The 15,458-nt window shown below is 48.2% G+C and overlaps 1 protein-coding gene across 3 annotated transcripts in view; it reads right to left on the bottom strand.

Moving 5' to 3' along the window:
- LOC142310214 (vasoactive intestinal polypeptide receptor 1-like) overlaps positions 1-15,458 on the bottom strand; it is a 281,055-nt gene that overhangs the window by 165,213 nt on the left and 100,384 nt on the right. For all 3 annotated transcript variants that reach the window (XM_075347700.1, XM_075347701.1, XM_075347702.1), the window contains exon 4: positions 2,797-2,897. In XM_075347700.1, the coding sequence (XP_075203815.1) occupies positions 2,797-2,897 (101 nt within the window). The remainder of the gene's footprint in view (positions 1-2,796; positions 2,898-15,458) is intronic.

Genomic DNA, 15,458 nt, shown 5'->3' with positions numbered 1-15,458 from the left:
ACGAGGGTTAATCGTTTGTGCGGCACGTTCAACAAATTGAATGTGCCACACATACGATGGGGGCGTTGCAAATCGCATACAAAATCGTATGGGAAATTTCAACGTGTAAAGCAGGCTTTATTCTCCTCAGGACCAGCAATTCCTCTTTGCTACTGCTCTGGTTTATGTTTGCAGGCTGTAGCTGTGATGTCAAGACTAAAACATGTGACTGCTGGAGCCAATCACTGAGCTCAGCTGTCACGCCAAGGTGGATGGCACAAGTTGCTGAGCCCTGTGATTAGCTAAAGTGGTCACGAGTGAAATTATCACTGCAGCCTGTAAAGATGGACAGAGCCATAGCAGAGAGACATCACTGGGCCATGGGTAACTCTGATTTTATTATTTTTTTCCTAGCACAAGACAATGAGCACACACAAAAAAAAACTTAAAATGGAAGACCCCTTTAAGAAAGGGGGGAGGGATACACAATTCTTGCACAGGGCCCCTTTGCTCCCAGTGTCCACCCATGAATCTCAGCCTTGTTAAAATTTTGGAAATTGTTCTTATTTGCAGTGAAATATTGATAAAATCTTTCTTTTCAGATTGGGTGTATTCATTTATGCTGAGCACTTTATGTACACAAAGACAAAGTCAAGTCATGTCCAAAAGTTTTAGACAAATGTGCAAAGAATGCTGCAAAGTAAGAATGCTTTCAACAATATTTTTAAAATATTTGGTCTGACCACCTTTGCCTTTAATACAATGGGTTTATGAGGGATCGATCCTGTCAAACTAATTTGATCAGTTTCTATGAAGAGGTAAGTTCAAGCCTGGACCAGGGAAATGCAGTGGATGTTGTGTATATGGACTTTTCAAAAGCTTTTGATACGGTGCCACACAAAAGGTTGGTACATAAAATGAAAATAATGGGGATAGGGGAAAATATGTGTAACTGGGTTAAAAACTGGCTCAGTGATAGGAAACAAAGGGTGGTTATTAATGGTACATACTCGGACTGGGTCTCAGTTCATAGTGGGGTACCACAGGGGTCAGTATTGGGCCCGCTTCTTTTCAACATATTTATAAATGACCTTGTTGGGGGCATGCGGAGTAGAATTTCAATATTTGCAGATGATACTAAACTCTGCAGGGTAATCAATACAGAGGAGGATAATTTTATATTACAGGGAGATTTATGTAAATTGGAGGATTGGGCTGAGAAGTGGCAATTGAAGTTTAATGTAGATAAATGTAAGGTCATGCACTTGGGTAGAGGAAATAACATTTATGATTATGTACTTAATTGTAGAACACTGGGTAAAACAGACACAGAAAAAGACTTGGGTGTATGGGTGGATGGTAAACTTCACTTTAGTGGACAGTGTCAGGCAGCTGCTGCCAGGGCTAATAAAATAATGGGATGTATTAAAAGAGGTATAAGTGTTCATGAAAAAAATGTACTTCTACCTCTGTACAAGTCACTAGTGCGACCGCACCTAGAATACTGTGTACAATTCTGGTCACCGATATATAAGAAGGACATAGCTGAACTGGAGAGGGTGCAGAGAAGAGCGACCAAGATTATTAGAGGAATGGGTGGGCTGCAATACCAAGACAGGTTATTAAACTTGGGGTTATTTAGTTTGGAAAAACGAAGGCTTAGGGGGGATCTAATCACAATGTATAAATATATGAGGGGACAGTACAGAGACCTTTCCAAAGATCTTTTTACACCTAGGCCTGCGACTGGAACACGGGGGCATCCGCTACGTCTTGAGGAAAGAAGGTTTAATCATAATCACAGACGAGGATTCTTTACTGTACGAGCAGTGAGACTATGGAACTCTCTGCCGCATGATGTTGTAATGAGTGATTCACTACTAACATTTAAGCAGAGCCTGGATGCGTTTCTTGAAAAATGTAATATTACCAGTTATGTATATTAGATTTTATGACAGGGTATTGATCCAGGGAACTAGTCTGATTGCCGGATGTGGAGTCAGGAAGGAAATTTTTTCCCCATTGGAACTTGTTTGCCACATTGGGGTTTTTTTTTGCCTTCCTCTGGATCAACATGTTAGGCTACGGGTTGAACTAGATGGACTTAGAGTCTCCCTTCAACCTTAAAAACTATGATACTATGATACTATGATACAATATCAAAGCAGCAATTCTCTTAGATATACTTGTTGATACTTTTTGAAGAAACTCAGCAAGGAGTTTGTAGTTTGTTCCAAACATCTAGGAGAACTAACCACAGATCTGTGGATGTAGGCTTGTGTAAATCCTTCTGTCTCTTCAAGTGTTTCCACTCGGACTGATGCTGAGAACAGTGCTCTGTGTGGGGCATAGTATCAGTTTCAGGAGTTCTTGTTTTTCCTTATGCTGAAGACATTTCTTAGGCCGGTGTCACACGTGCGAGTGCCTCGCGTGTATCTCACACAAGTCTCGCGTTTCATCACCTGGCACGGACTCACACTCTCCTCACAGGAGCGGGTCGGTTGCATGCACCTCTATGCAGCTGAGACGCTTGTGTCCAGAGAATGTGTGGCCATGCCGGGTGATGCAATGTGAGACTCGCGCAAGATACACGCGAGGCACTCGCAAGTGTGACACTGGCTTAATGACATTGTCTGTATGTTTGGGATCATCGTCCTGCTGCAGAATGAGTTTGGATCCAATCAGACTCCTCCCAGGTTTGTATTACTATTTTTATTTTTGAAAATCGGTAGTTAACAACAATTAAAACAAATGAATAGATTAGATTACACAGAAAGATTAGGTGGATTAAATTAGGTAGATATGTTTTTAACTTGCCTTTTCATCTGTCTCATAGCTGGTGTTAAAGAAGCAAGCCTTCAGGTACGGAGGGGAATGAGCAGTCCAGCCATTGCCAGTGCAATTCCTCATGATGCCGACTGTAGAAAAAAAAATTGAATTATTATATTGGAATCATAAACCTATTAATTTTGGAATAATATAAGAATGAGCTAAACTAGAGTAGTAGCCAAATCCCCCCATCACCACCAAGAATAGGCACTTGTTCCCAAGAAATTTAGAAGAAGGTATAAAAATATGCTTATATTTCAAAGTTTTCTCATTTTAAGATTTATAATATATAATTTATAATTGCTAAATAGATATAATAAATAATAGAAGTTCCACAACCATGATCCCTGTGAAGACCTGAAAGAAGAGGAAATGCCAAAAGGTGCATGGTGTGATACTTTTGACTTTGATTTAAAGGTTCCAACATTGCCTATTAATTTACAATATGGTGTGACATCAAGCTGTGGGACAAGAGGACAGTTAGGGTCTCAGCTACCATAACCTCCTGACTTGTCTAAATGAGAACTCCTAAATTGTAGTTAGGCTATACAGATGATTTCATTGGTGGATAATTTGCATAGCTTCCAGTAAAAAGAACGTTTGCTTCAAAATATAGATGCAAAGTGGAGAAATAGACCAAAACCTGTCACTATGCTGTTTCTGCATTTATGAGTGGTGCCAAGGCCAGGTAGGGCAAAGTTGTCACCTTACCGCATCTCACCTGCTTCTTTGGCAAATTACCTGTGCATTTCACCTTGGTGAGGTTCCCGATACAATAAGTAAATCCTAGTACTTATTTGAATGAAAATTTTGCCCTTACAAAAACATGATCACACCTGCATGATTGGCAATTAAACATTTGCTGTCAAGTTGGTGTTTACAAATGTTCGTGTCTGAAACTGTTTAATAAAATCAAGCATCTGAGCAGGGCTTTTCAACATCATTGATGAGGAACAAAATCACCTTACTTAAGTAATCCATGTGTATTAATTAGTGATGGGTGAGAGTGCTCTCCACTGCTCAATACTCGATCGAGTATCATTGTGCATGGGACCACCCGATCCTCCATCGAGAATCTCTGGTGCTTAAACACCTTGCTCGAGTCCCCACCCCACATGTTTTGCAGCTGTTTTTCAACCACAAACATGTGGGAATTGCCTGCCAATCATGGTAATGCTGTAGCCATGTTGGTTACTGGCATTGCTTGGCTGGCTGCAACGTGTCAGCATGTCTATGTGCCGCCCTTGCAGCGGTCGAACCGCTCGGATCCGAGGGTTGCTGCTGTGGCTCAAGGGTCGCCGGACCCGGGGACTCATGACCATTTCAAATGAAAAGGGGGTATTTACAGGGGATAAGAGTTATTGACGCTACCCGTGGTATGCGGTAAGGGGAGTACTGCTGCTGCCGATGGGAGAACCCAGGGGAGATGAAGTGGGGCAGCCAGATGACGTTCCCTCCACGGGTTGGGGAGGCCCCAGGACTCTGGATGATGGAGGTGGTGGGGAGCGTGGTGCAGATTGGAAGCGGTGGAGGACAGCGTACTCAATCAGGCAGTGTTGGTAGTGCTGCGGCCACAAAACAGACTCTGCCACAAAGGTAAACCAAGTCTCTGGGTGCCGCTGTCACTTCAGGGGAGCTTGTCCGGGAGTCCGCTCCCTTTGGTATTGCTGATGGTCTGTACCTTGCCTCCATGCACTATATTTTAGTATCCGTTGTGACCCCTATGCTTGAAGCTGTCGGCAATACCCTGCGACCGGGTCTCCGACTCCACCGGTCCCAGACCACACCGTCTGCGACCTAGCCAAAAGTCCCCAGAGAGCTCCAACTCCCAGCTCCTCACTCTTTGGGAGCTACTACTACTCTGACCAAGCTCTGCTCTCCACTTCCTCTCTCTGACTTCCTCCCTCGACACTAGTCTGCCTGACCCCTAGACGAGTGGCCCTTTTCCAGCTAGACCACCCACTGGTGTGCCTGACAGGGTGTGGTGTGAGCTTTGACTAGGATTTGCATGCTGATGGAGCAATACCAAAAGTTCGGATCCCAGAACTATGGGGGGGTTGAGTCCTACACCAGTCAAGATAAAAGAGTGCAGTACCCTGTGACACCCTGACTAGTTCAGAGGCGTCACATCTATATAAGACCAAATGTCGTGATGCTCAGTTCACTTTACCCTGTAAACAGTATAGGGATAGCTATTGCAGGAGGAATAGGTGGGGATTAGAGGCATATAAGCAGACATTAAAACCTTACATTTGCCGCAGCAACCTAAAACCAAAATTCTCTTGTCAAAGATAAATCTGTTCTATTCCATATAAATAACGCTGTTTGCTGCATTCAGTGTAGGCAGAACTGCTGGAGGATGGATAGGTTAGAATTATAAGCATATTGTAACGTCCTGGAAGTGGATCCACGGGACCGAGCACCGGACTCCCCCAGAGAGGCAACCAGGAGCGAACCCCTATACAGAGACTGTCCGATCACCCCTCCAGAGGGCATAGATGAACACTAGGGGTACGGAGTACGGGTCCTTCAGAAGTCTGCACGGTAGTGACTAATAGTCCAACGGGAACCGTATGTAGGACGAATGACTGGAACCGGGTACAGGTGCCGAGTAGTAACAGTAGGCGAGGTCCGTATCCAGCGGGACGTGCAGGCTGAAGTATCCAGGTGGAATCCAGGATCGATGACTGGTTCAAGCTGACGGAAGATAGCGGGATCCACAGCAGACAGTCACCAGGACACCTCCTGGGAAACCGGCAAGCTGGACACAGTCGGGACAGCAGACAGGCACTGCGGAAGAGACAGGGTTAATCTGGGTACAAGGCACAGAGGTACCTGAACACCTAGCTACAGGAACACATTGAACAGGCACCGCCCACATGGAAAATGAAGTCTTAAATACCCTGTACCTGTAATCAGCCATATCCTGTTCCAGGGATACTGGCCCTTTAAGAAGAGGCGAGTGAGCTTGCCCGCGCCCTAATGCGCATGCACGAGGCCCGATCAGTGCAGGAAGCAGAGAGGAAGGTGGAGGAGATGCAGGGGAGCCAGGCACAGAGTCCTGGGTCGCAGTGGGACGCCGGGACCAGCGGACGGGAGGCAGGAGGACGCACAGGAGGGGGAGTGAGAGGGACAGCCATGGGCAGGAGGACCGGGGACCGGAGCGGTGAGTGACAGGCGGCGCCGGCATCCGGGGAGCGTCACAGTACCCCCTCCCTCACGCCCCCCTCCCCGCAACCGGGACAAGAACTCGCGTAGCAGAGGAGCATCAATGTTCTCCCGGGGTTCCCAGGACCGGTCTTCGGGACCGTATCCCTCCCAATCAACAAGAAAGAACTGCTTACCCTGCACTCTCTTCATGGCCACTATGTCTCTTACCGCATACACATCGTCGTCGGCAATGGGAGGAGGAGGAGTACCGGTATCAGAGGAGTAGGGACCAAGGATGACCGGCTTGAGCAAGGACACGTGGAAGGAGTTAGGGATATGCATCGTGGCTGGGAGCCGCAGTTTGTATGAGACCTTGTTGATCCTGTTGATGACCTTGAAAGGACCGATGTACCACGGACCCAACTTGTAAGATGGAATCTTCAACCGGACGTAATTGGAGGAAAGCCACACCAAATCCCCAGGAGAGAAGCGAGGAGGATCAAGGCGTCTCTTGTCCGCATGTTTCTTCATCTGGGTGGAAGCACGTTCAAGGGAGGTTTTGACAGTACTCCATATATTAGAGAAGTCTCTGGACAGGGAATCTGCAGCGGGAACATCAGAAGTAGAGGATACTGGTAATAGGACGGAAGGCTGAAGACCATAGACAATATGGAAGGGAGAGCTGGAGGAGGATTCACAGACGTGATGATTATGGGAGAACGCCGCCCAAGCGAGTAGCATGGACCAGTCATCATGATGGACGTTGATGAAGTGTCGAAGGAAGGAAGTCCGGACCTGGTTGACACGTTCGACTTGGCCATTAGACTTGGGATGGTAGGCCGAGGAAAAGTCCAGAGACACTCCCAGATGTTTACAGAGCACCCTCCAGTAGCGCGAGGTGAACTGAGTTCTCCTGTCGGACACTATATGCAAGGGAAAGCCGTGCAGCTGAAAGATGTGCTGAATAAAGGCATCGGCAAGTTCCAGGGAAGAGGGTAGGCCGACCATGGACGAAATGAGCCATCTTTGAGAATCGGTCCACCATGACCCAAATGACTGTATATCCAGAAGATAAAGGCAAGTCCGTGATAAAATCCATGGCAATGTGTTGCCATGGAACGGAGGGAATCGGCAGAGGCAGGAGACGACCATAAGGCAGGTGTTTGGGCGTCTTGTTCCGGGCACAGGATGGGCAAGCGGAGACAAAGGAGACGACATCCATTCCTTATGGAGAGACATTGAAGGACCTTTAGTCTGTCGGTCTCCGTGACAAAGGTCTTCCAAGGGGGTATCTGTGCCACCGGCACCGGGAGCCACCGGGATGACCTTACTGGGACAGATGATGGACTGGTTCGTCTCTTCCTCTTGCTCTACCGGAATGAAGGACCGGGACAAGGCATCAGCCCGCACATTCTTGTCCGCGGGCCAAAAATGTAGTTGGAAGTCAAACAGACTTTGAGCGGATCGCAGATACTCCAGGTTTTTATGGTCGGTGTAGATGATAACTGGGTATACCGCACCCTCCAACAGGTAACGCCATTCCTCCAGAGCCATCTTGACAGCCAGGAGTTCCCGATCGCCAATGGTATAGTTGCGTTCCGGGGCCGAGAAGATTTTGGAGAAGAACCCGCAGGTGACCAACTTCCCGGTGGACCATTTCTGCATGAGCATGGCCCCGACTCCTGATGAGGAGGCGTCCACCTCCAAGGTGAATTGTCGGTTCAACTCCTGTCTGTGGAGAACAGAAGAGGAGGCAAACGCCCGTTTCAAGGAAGAGAAAGCGGCGTCGGACTCAGGTGACCAGTCTTTCGGATTGGCCCCCTTCTTGGTCAAGGCGGAGAGAGGCGCTGTCAGAGCAGAGAAGTGGGGGATGAACTGGTGATAATAATTGGCAAAGCCTAGGAAGCGTTGGATGGCTCTCAGTCCGGAGGGAGGAGGCCACTTGAGAATAGAAGACACCTTCTTGGGATCCATCTGCAGGCCTGTGTCGGAAATCACGTAGCCAAGAAAGGGAAGGGACAGCCGTTCAAACACACATTTTTATACTTGGCGTACAGACGGTTCTCCCTAAGCCTTTGCAGAACGAGTCATATGTTTCTTCTGTGGGTCGGCAAGTCCGGGGAATAGACCAGGATATCGTCCGGATACATGACCACACAGATGTAGAGAAGATCCCTGAAAACATCATTCACCAGTTCCTGGAAGACAGCCGGGGCATTAAAGAGACCGAAGGGCATCACACAGTATTCGTAGTGCCAATCACGGGTGTTGAATGCCGTCTTCCATTCGTCTCCAGGGCGAATATGGACCAGGTTGTAAGATCCGCGAAGGTCAAGTTTGGTGAAGGTAGGGGCCCCCCTGAGCCGATGGAATAGCTCCAGGATGAGAGGAAGAGGATATTTATTTTTTACTGTGATCTGGTTAAAGCCCCGGTAGACGGTATAAGGGCGTAAGTCACCTTCTTTCTTCTTGACGAAGAAAAACCCCACTCTTGCAGGAGAAGAGGATCTCCTGATGAACCCCCTTGCCAGGTTATCTGCAATGTAATCCGACATGACCTGAGTCTCGGAAGGGTACAAGGGATAGATCCATCCACGGGGAGGAGTAGTGCCCGGCAACAAGTCGATGGCACAGTCGTAGGGTCGATGTGGCGGTAACACCTCTGCCTCCTTGTCGAAAACGTCCACAAAAGACCAATACGCGGAAGGCAGTCCTGGTAGGGACTCCGGTGCCGGAGACTGATGGACGGGTCGTACAGACTGCAGACAGTTCTCGTGACAAGACGGGCCCCAACAAGTAATCTATCCAGAGTGCCACCTGACGACAGGTTCATGTACTCGTAACCAGGGAAGGCCCAGCAGAAGTGAGTGAGCCAGTTTAGGGAGGACATATAGAGCAATCTTTTTGGTATACAGAGCACCAATACGGAGTTCCACGGGTTTGGTAATAAACAACTCGGATTCGGATAGGGGTTACCCATCCACGGAAGCGATCCCAAGGGGTTTTGAAAGCGGGATGACAGGTATCCGGTATTTGTCCACCGTAGCCTGTTGGATGAAAATGTCCGCTGCCCCCAAATCAAGGTACGTCTCCGCCGTGAACCAGGTCTCCTCCGTCGTCACTTGGACGGTCAGCGTAACCGAGTCTGAGAGGGTTCCGGTACCTAGGGTGGCCTCTCCTACCAACCCTAGGCTTTGGAGTTTCCCGGCCTCTCGGGACAGGAACGAAGCAGGTGTGTACCGCTTCCACAGTAGAAGCACAGACACTTGGCGAGCCGCTCTGCTCGGCATTGTTCAGCTTGTCCCAGATGGTCAATTTGCATAGGTTCGGGAGTAGAGTTGCCTGGTGGCGCTGACTGAGGAACGGTGGACCTCTGCGGAGTGGAGGCGTGACGTGTTGGTCGCCTCTCCTGGAGTACTTCCTTGGACCGACTTCCTTGGACCGTTCCTGGAAACGGAGATCAATCCAGGTTGCTAGAGAGACCAGGCTGTCCAAGGTAAGAGGAACATCACGACAGGCTAACTCGTCCTTGATTCGGCCGGAGAGACCCTCCCAGAGGCTGCTGTCAATGCCTCGTTGTTCCATCCTAGCTCAGAGGCAAGCCTCCAAACCGGATGGCGTACTTGCCAACCATTAGGGTTCCTTGGCGTAGCCGGAGGAGCGAAGAGGCGGCCGTGGTGGTACGTCACGGTTCATCAAAGGTGTTACGGAAGGCCTCAAGGAATCCCTGGATGTCGGTAGTCACCGGATCTTCCTTCTCCCACAAGGGATTTATCCAGGCCAATGCTTCACTCTCTCCAGATGGGACATCAGAAAGGCCACCTTTGCTTGATCAGAGACAAAGAGGCATGGAAGCAACTTGAAATGCAGCGAGCATTGATTTAGAAAACCTCTACAGGTCTTGGGGTCCCCGGCGTACCGGGGCGGAGAAGCTAGGCGGAGTCTCGTGGTCGAAGAGGAAGCCACTACGGAAGCCGCTGCCATGTTCTGATCTGACAGGGATGTGGCTGTTGCTTGGAGATTGTATAGACGGGTGTCCACTGATGACATAAAAGTCCAGCATGCGAGATTGGGTCTCGCATTGTCGTACCAGTTCTTGTCCATGGCCTGTTCAAACTGTAATGTCCTGGAGGTGGATCCACGGGACCGAGCACCAGACTCCCCCAGAGAGGCAACCAGGAGCGAACCCCTATACAGGGACTATCCGGTCACCCCTCCAGAGGGCCTAGATGCATGATAGCCGGAACACTACGGGTACGGAGTACGGGTCCTTCAGAGGTCTGTACGGGAGATGACTAATAGTCCAACGGGAACCGTAGGCAGGACGGATGACGGGAACCGGGTACAGGTGCCGAGTAGTAACAGCAGGTGGGGGATCCAGCGGGACGTGCAGGCTGAAGTATCGAGGTGGAATCCAGGATCGGTGACAGGTTCAAGCTGATGGAAGATGGCGGGATCCACAGCAGACAGTCACCGGAACACCTCCTGGGAAACTGGCAAGCTGTACACAGTCGGGACGGCAGACGGGCACTGCGGAAGAGACAGGGTTAATCTGGGTACAAGGCACAGAGGTACCTGAACACCTAGCTACAGGAACACATTGAACAGGCACCGCCCACATGGAAAAGGAAGTCTTAAATACCCTGTACCTGTAGTCAGCCATATCCTGTTCCAGGAAAGCTGGCCCTTTAAGAAGAGCAGAGTGAGCGTGCTTGCGCCCTAATGCGCATGCATGGAGCCCGAGTGCCGGAGACCAGTGCAGGAAGCAGAGAGGAAGGTGGAGGAGATGCAGGGGAGCCAGGCACAGAGTCCTGGGTCACAGCGGGATGCCGGGACCGGCGGACGGGAGGCATGGAGGACGCACAGGAGGGGGAGTGAGAGGGACAGCCACGGGCAGGAAGACCGGGGACCGGAGCGGTGAGTGACAGGCGGCGCCGGGATCCGGGGAGTGTGACACATATAGGCAGGTATTAGAGCCTTACAGTCCTTGCTGCTGCAACCTAAAACAAAAAGTCCCTTGTCAGGGACACCTATTCTATTCCATATTAATACAGTTTTTACTAGCATTCACTGTAGGACTAGCTGCTGGAGGAGGCATAGGTTTGGATTACAGGCATATAGGCAGGGATTAGAACCTTATAGTACTTGCTGTAAAGCCGAATGTCATTGACCATTTGAAACTGCACTGCCTTTGGGGGCACAAGAAACACACTCATTCATGGGATATATCTTCCACAAGTCCCAATCCAAAAGTCCCTTCTTTTAATTTCTGGCAGCCCTTGCACATAGTGTATAAACTTTACTAGTCTAGGAATCCCTCTCCTTAATAATGAGAAAAAAATATTCTGAGGCCCTCCTCCACGTGTCTTCCAGGGTGTATTGCAGTCACTTCTAATTTTTGACAGCCTTTGCACACAGTGCACAGGCTTTACTAGTCTAGGAGTCCCACCCCTTAATAATGAGAAAAAAGATGTATTCTGAAGCCCTGCTCTATGTGTCTTCCAGGGTGTATTGGAGTCCATTTTTTTAATTATTGGCAGCCCTTACTCACAATGCCTATGCTTTACTACTCTAGGTGTCCCACCTCTTAATCACGGGGGAAAAAAATATTTTCAGGCCCTCCTCTACATGTCTTCCAGTTTGTATTTCACTCCTTCCTTCTAATTTTTGGCAGACCTTACACACAGTACATAGATTTTACTAGTCTAGGAGTCCCACTCCTTAATAATCGAAAAAAATGGTATTCTGAGACTCTCCTCTTTGTGTCTTCTAGGGTGTATTGGAGTCCCTGCTTCTAATTATTGGCAGCCCTTACACACAGGGCAAAGGCATTACAAGTCTAGGAGTCCCATTCCTTAATAATGGAAATCATTTTTATTGTGAGGCCCTTCTCTATGTGTCTTCCAGTGGGTATTGCAGTCCCTTCTTCAAATTATTGGTAGGCCTTGCATACTGACATAGGCTTTATCAGTATCGGAGTCCCACTCCTTAGTAATGGTAAAAACTATTTATTCTGAGGCCCTCCTCTATATGACTTCCAGGGTGTATTGCAGTCCCTCCTTCTAATTTTTGTCAGGCCTTGCACACAGAACATAGGCTTTATTAGTATAGGAGTCCTATTCCTTGTTAATGGAAAAAAAATGATTCTGAGACCCTCTTTTGCATGTCTTCCAGGGTGTATTGGAGTCCCTGCTTTTCATTTTTGGCAGCCATTGCACATAGTTCATAGGCTATCGAAGTGTCACAAGGAGGTTTTTGCAAGCATCGCCAACTGTCATAGTGACTTCAGGATCTGTTAAAACTTCAGAAGCTTGCACTCTGCCTGCTATCTTCTCTGATGTCTTTGGACAGTGCAGGGAGATTTGGTCGTTGGCTAGCAAGAGTTAATATCTGCTGCGCTGCTTGTTACCTGCCTTTGGTCTCATACTGTGAGATAGCCAGTCATATTTTGTCTCATCCTATATACAGTATGCTTGCTGGACACTTCCATTAGTGCCAGCTATAGTTTATATACTGATCTGGAGAGGTGGTGTGATCAAGGCTTAGGGCGGCTTTGCACGTTGCGACATTGCACGTGCGATGTCGGTGGGGTCAAATCGAAAGTGACGCACATCCGGCGTCGCAGTCGATATCGCAACGTGCAAATCCTTTTTGATACGATGAACGAGCGCAAAAGCGTCGTTATCGTATTATTGCTGCAGCCTCCGACATTTCCATAATGCTGGTGCAGCGACAGGTGCGATGTTGTTCCTCGCTCCTGCGGCAGCACACATCGCTGTGTGTGAAGCCGCAGGAGCGAGGAACTTCAACTTACCTGCCGCCGGCTGCAATGAGAAGGACGGAGGTGGGCGGGATGTTTACATCCTGCTCATCTCCGCCCCTCCGCTTCAATTGGCCGCCTGCCGTGTGACGTCACTGTGACGCCGCACGACCCGCCCCCTAAGGAAGGAGGTGGGTCGCCGGCCAGAGGGACGTCGCACGGCAGGTATGTGCGTGTAAAGCTGCCGTAGCAATAATAATCGCTACGGCAGCTTTCACTATATATCGAACGTGCGTCGGGGGCGGGACTATCGCTGCAGCATCGGTAACACATTGTTACTGATGTCGCAGCGTGCAAAGCCCGCCTTACTTTTGGTTGAAGTGCATTATTGCTGTGAGTGGTTGTGGTGTTAACCCATGTTATTCTTTTGTTCCTGTTTTACTTCTGTTGCCTTTTTCCTTTGTTTTTTTACTGTTTGTTCCTGTGAGTTAGCAGTTTGAGTTTTGTTTTTTCCCTGTCTGTCTAAGCCATGTGCCCACGGGAGCTTGCTTCTGCGTGTTTTGCCGCGGAAAACCTGCGGCTTTATCTGGATTTTCCAGATAAATCCGCAGGTTTTAGCATGTACAGACACTCCCCATGTTATCCTAGGGGAGATGTGGGGTGTCTGTGTCCACGTTGCGGAATGTGCGACTGCGGAATATGTTGCGGATATCCCACAGCCGCACATAACTGCATGTCAATTATTCCTGCGGATTTACCTGCGGATGTTCCCATACTTACCTGTCTTGATTGCAGACACCCAGTCACTTTCTCTCGGTGCACGGGAGGCTGGAGCACGGTGAATCCATGAGCAGGAAGGAGGAGGTGGGCGGGGCCTGCACGAGCTCCGGTCATGTGACAGCCAGAGCTAGTTCAGGCCCGCCCACCTTCTCCTGCACAGTGTAGAGAAGTGCTGTGTGATGGAGGTAAGTATGAACTCCCCAGATCACTGCAGCACTTGTTCTGCATTGAGGATGCAGAGCTGAAGCCATGGTACTGTATCCTCAATGCAGAATGCCCGCAGGATATCCGCAGGACATTCCGCAAATAAACCGCAGCACAAAACAGACAAAGTTGTGCTGCGGTTTTCTGGGAGCTCCTGCAGAATGTCCTGCGGATATAACCGCAGGACACTTTCCCCCGTGGGCACATAGCCTTAATCTCTGTTGCCAGCACACTCCTTACCCTTCCTGCCCCCTTGTTTTGCAATTGCTACTTCTAATTTTTGGCATCCCTTGAAAACAGTTCATTGGCTTTACATGTCTGGGTTTCCCACTCCTTAATAATGGGGAAAAAAATATTCTGAGGCACTCCTCTATGTGTCTTCCAGGGTTTATTGGAGACTCTACTTCTAATTTTTGGCAGTCCTTGCACACAGTGGATAGACTTTAGTAGTCTAGGAGTCCCACTCCTTAATTATGGGAAACATTTTTTTTCTGAGGCCCTCCTCTATGTGTTTTCCAGGGTTTATTGCTGTCCCTCCTAATTTTTGTCAGGCCTTGCACACAGTGCATAGGCTTTATGAGTTTCGGAGTCTCATTCTTTAATAACTGAAAAAAAATGCATTCTGATGCCATCCTCTACGTGTCTTCCAGAGTGTATTGGAGTCCCTCCTAATTTTATCAGTCCTTGCACAGAATGCATAGGGTTTACTAGTCTAGGAATCTCTCTCCTAAATAATGGAAAAAAAATATTCTGAGGCCTCCTCTGTGTGTCTTCTAGGGTATATTGCAGTCCCTCCTTCTAATTTTTTTGCAGCCCTTGCACACAGTGCATAGGCTTTACTAGTCTAGGAGTCCAGCCCTTAATAATGGGAAAAAATGTATTCTCATGCCCTCCTCTACATATCTTCCAGGGTGTACTGCAGTCCCTCCTAATTTTTGTCAGGCCTTGCACATACAGTGCCTTGAGAAAGTGTTCGGCCCCCTTGCATTTTTCAACCTTTTTCCACATTTCAGGCTTCAAACATAAAGATAAACATATTAATGTTATGGTGAAGAATCAACAGCAAGTGGGACACAATGGTGAAGTTGAACAAAATGTATTGCTTATTTGAAACTTTTGTAAAAAATAATAAACTGAAAATCGGGGCGTGCAATATTATTTGGCCTCTTTACTTTCAGTGCAGCAAACTCACTCAAGAAGTTCACTGAGGATCTCTGAATGATCCAATATTGTTCTAAATGACTGATGATGATGATAAATATAAGCCACTTGTGTGTAATCTAGTCTCCATATAAATGCACCTGCTCTGTGATAGTCTCAGTGTTCTGTTTAAAGCACAGAGAGCATCATGAAGACCAAGGAACACAATAGGCAGGTCCGTGATACTATTGTGGAGAAGTTTAAAGCCGGATTTGGTTACAAAAAGATTTCCACAACTTTAAACATCCCAAGAAGCACTGTGCAAGCAATCGTATTGAAATGGAAGGAGTATCATACCACTTGAAATCTACCAAGACCCGGCCGTCCCTCAAATATTTCATCTCAAACAAGGAGAAGACTGATCAGAGATGCAGCCAAGAGGCCCATGATCACTCTGGATGAACTGCAGAGATCTACAGCTGAGGTGGCAGAGTCTGTCCATAGGACAACAATCAGTCGTACACTGCACAAATCTGGTCTGTATGGAAGTGTGACAAGAAGAAAGCCATTTCTCAAAGATATCCATAAAAAGTGTCATTTAAAGTTTGCCACAAGC

The sequence above is a fragment of the Anomaloglossus baeobatrachus genome, chromosome 5 (genome assembly GCF_048569485.1).
Source record: "Anomaloglossus baeobatrachus isolate aAnoBae1 chromosome 5, aAnoBae1.hap1, whole genome shotgun sequence".
Lineage (NCBI taxonomy): Eukaryota > Metazoa > Chordata > Amphibia > Anura > Aromobatidae > Anomaloglossus > Anomaloglossus baeobatrachus.
Note: the sequence above shows the minus strand (reverse complement) of the source record. Positions and strands in the feature narration are given on the sequence as shown.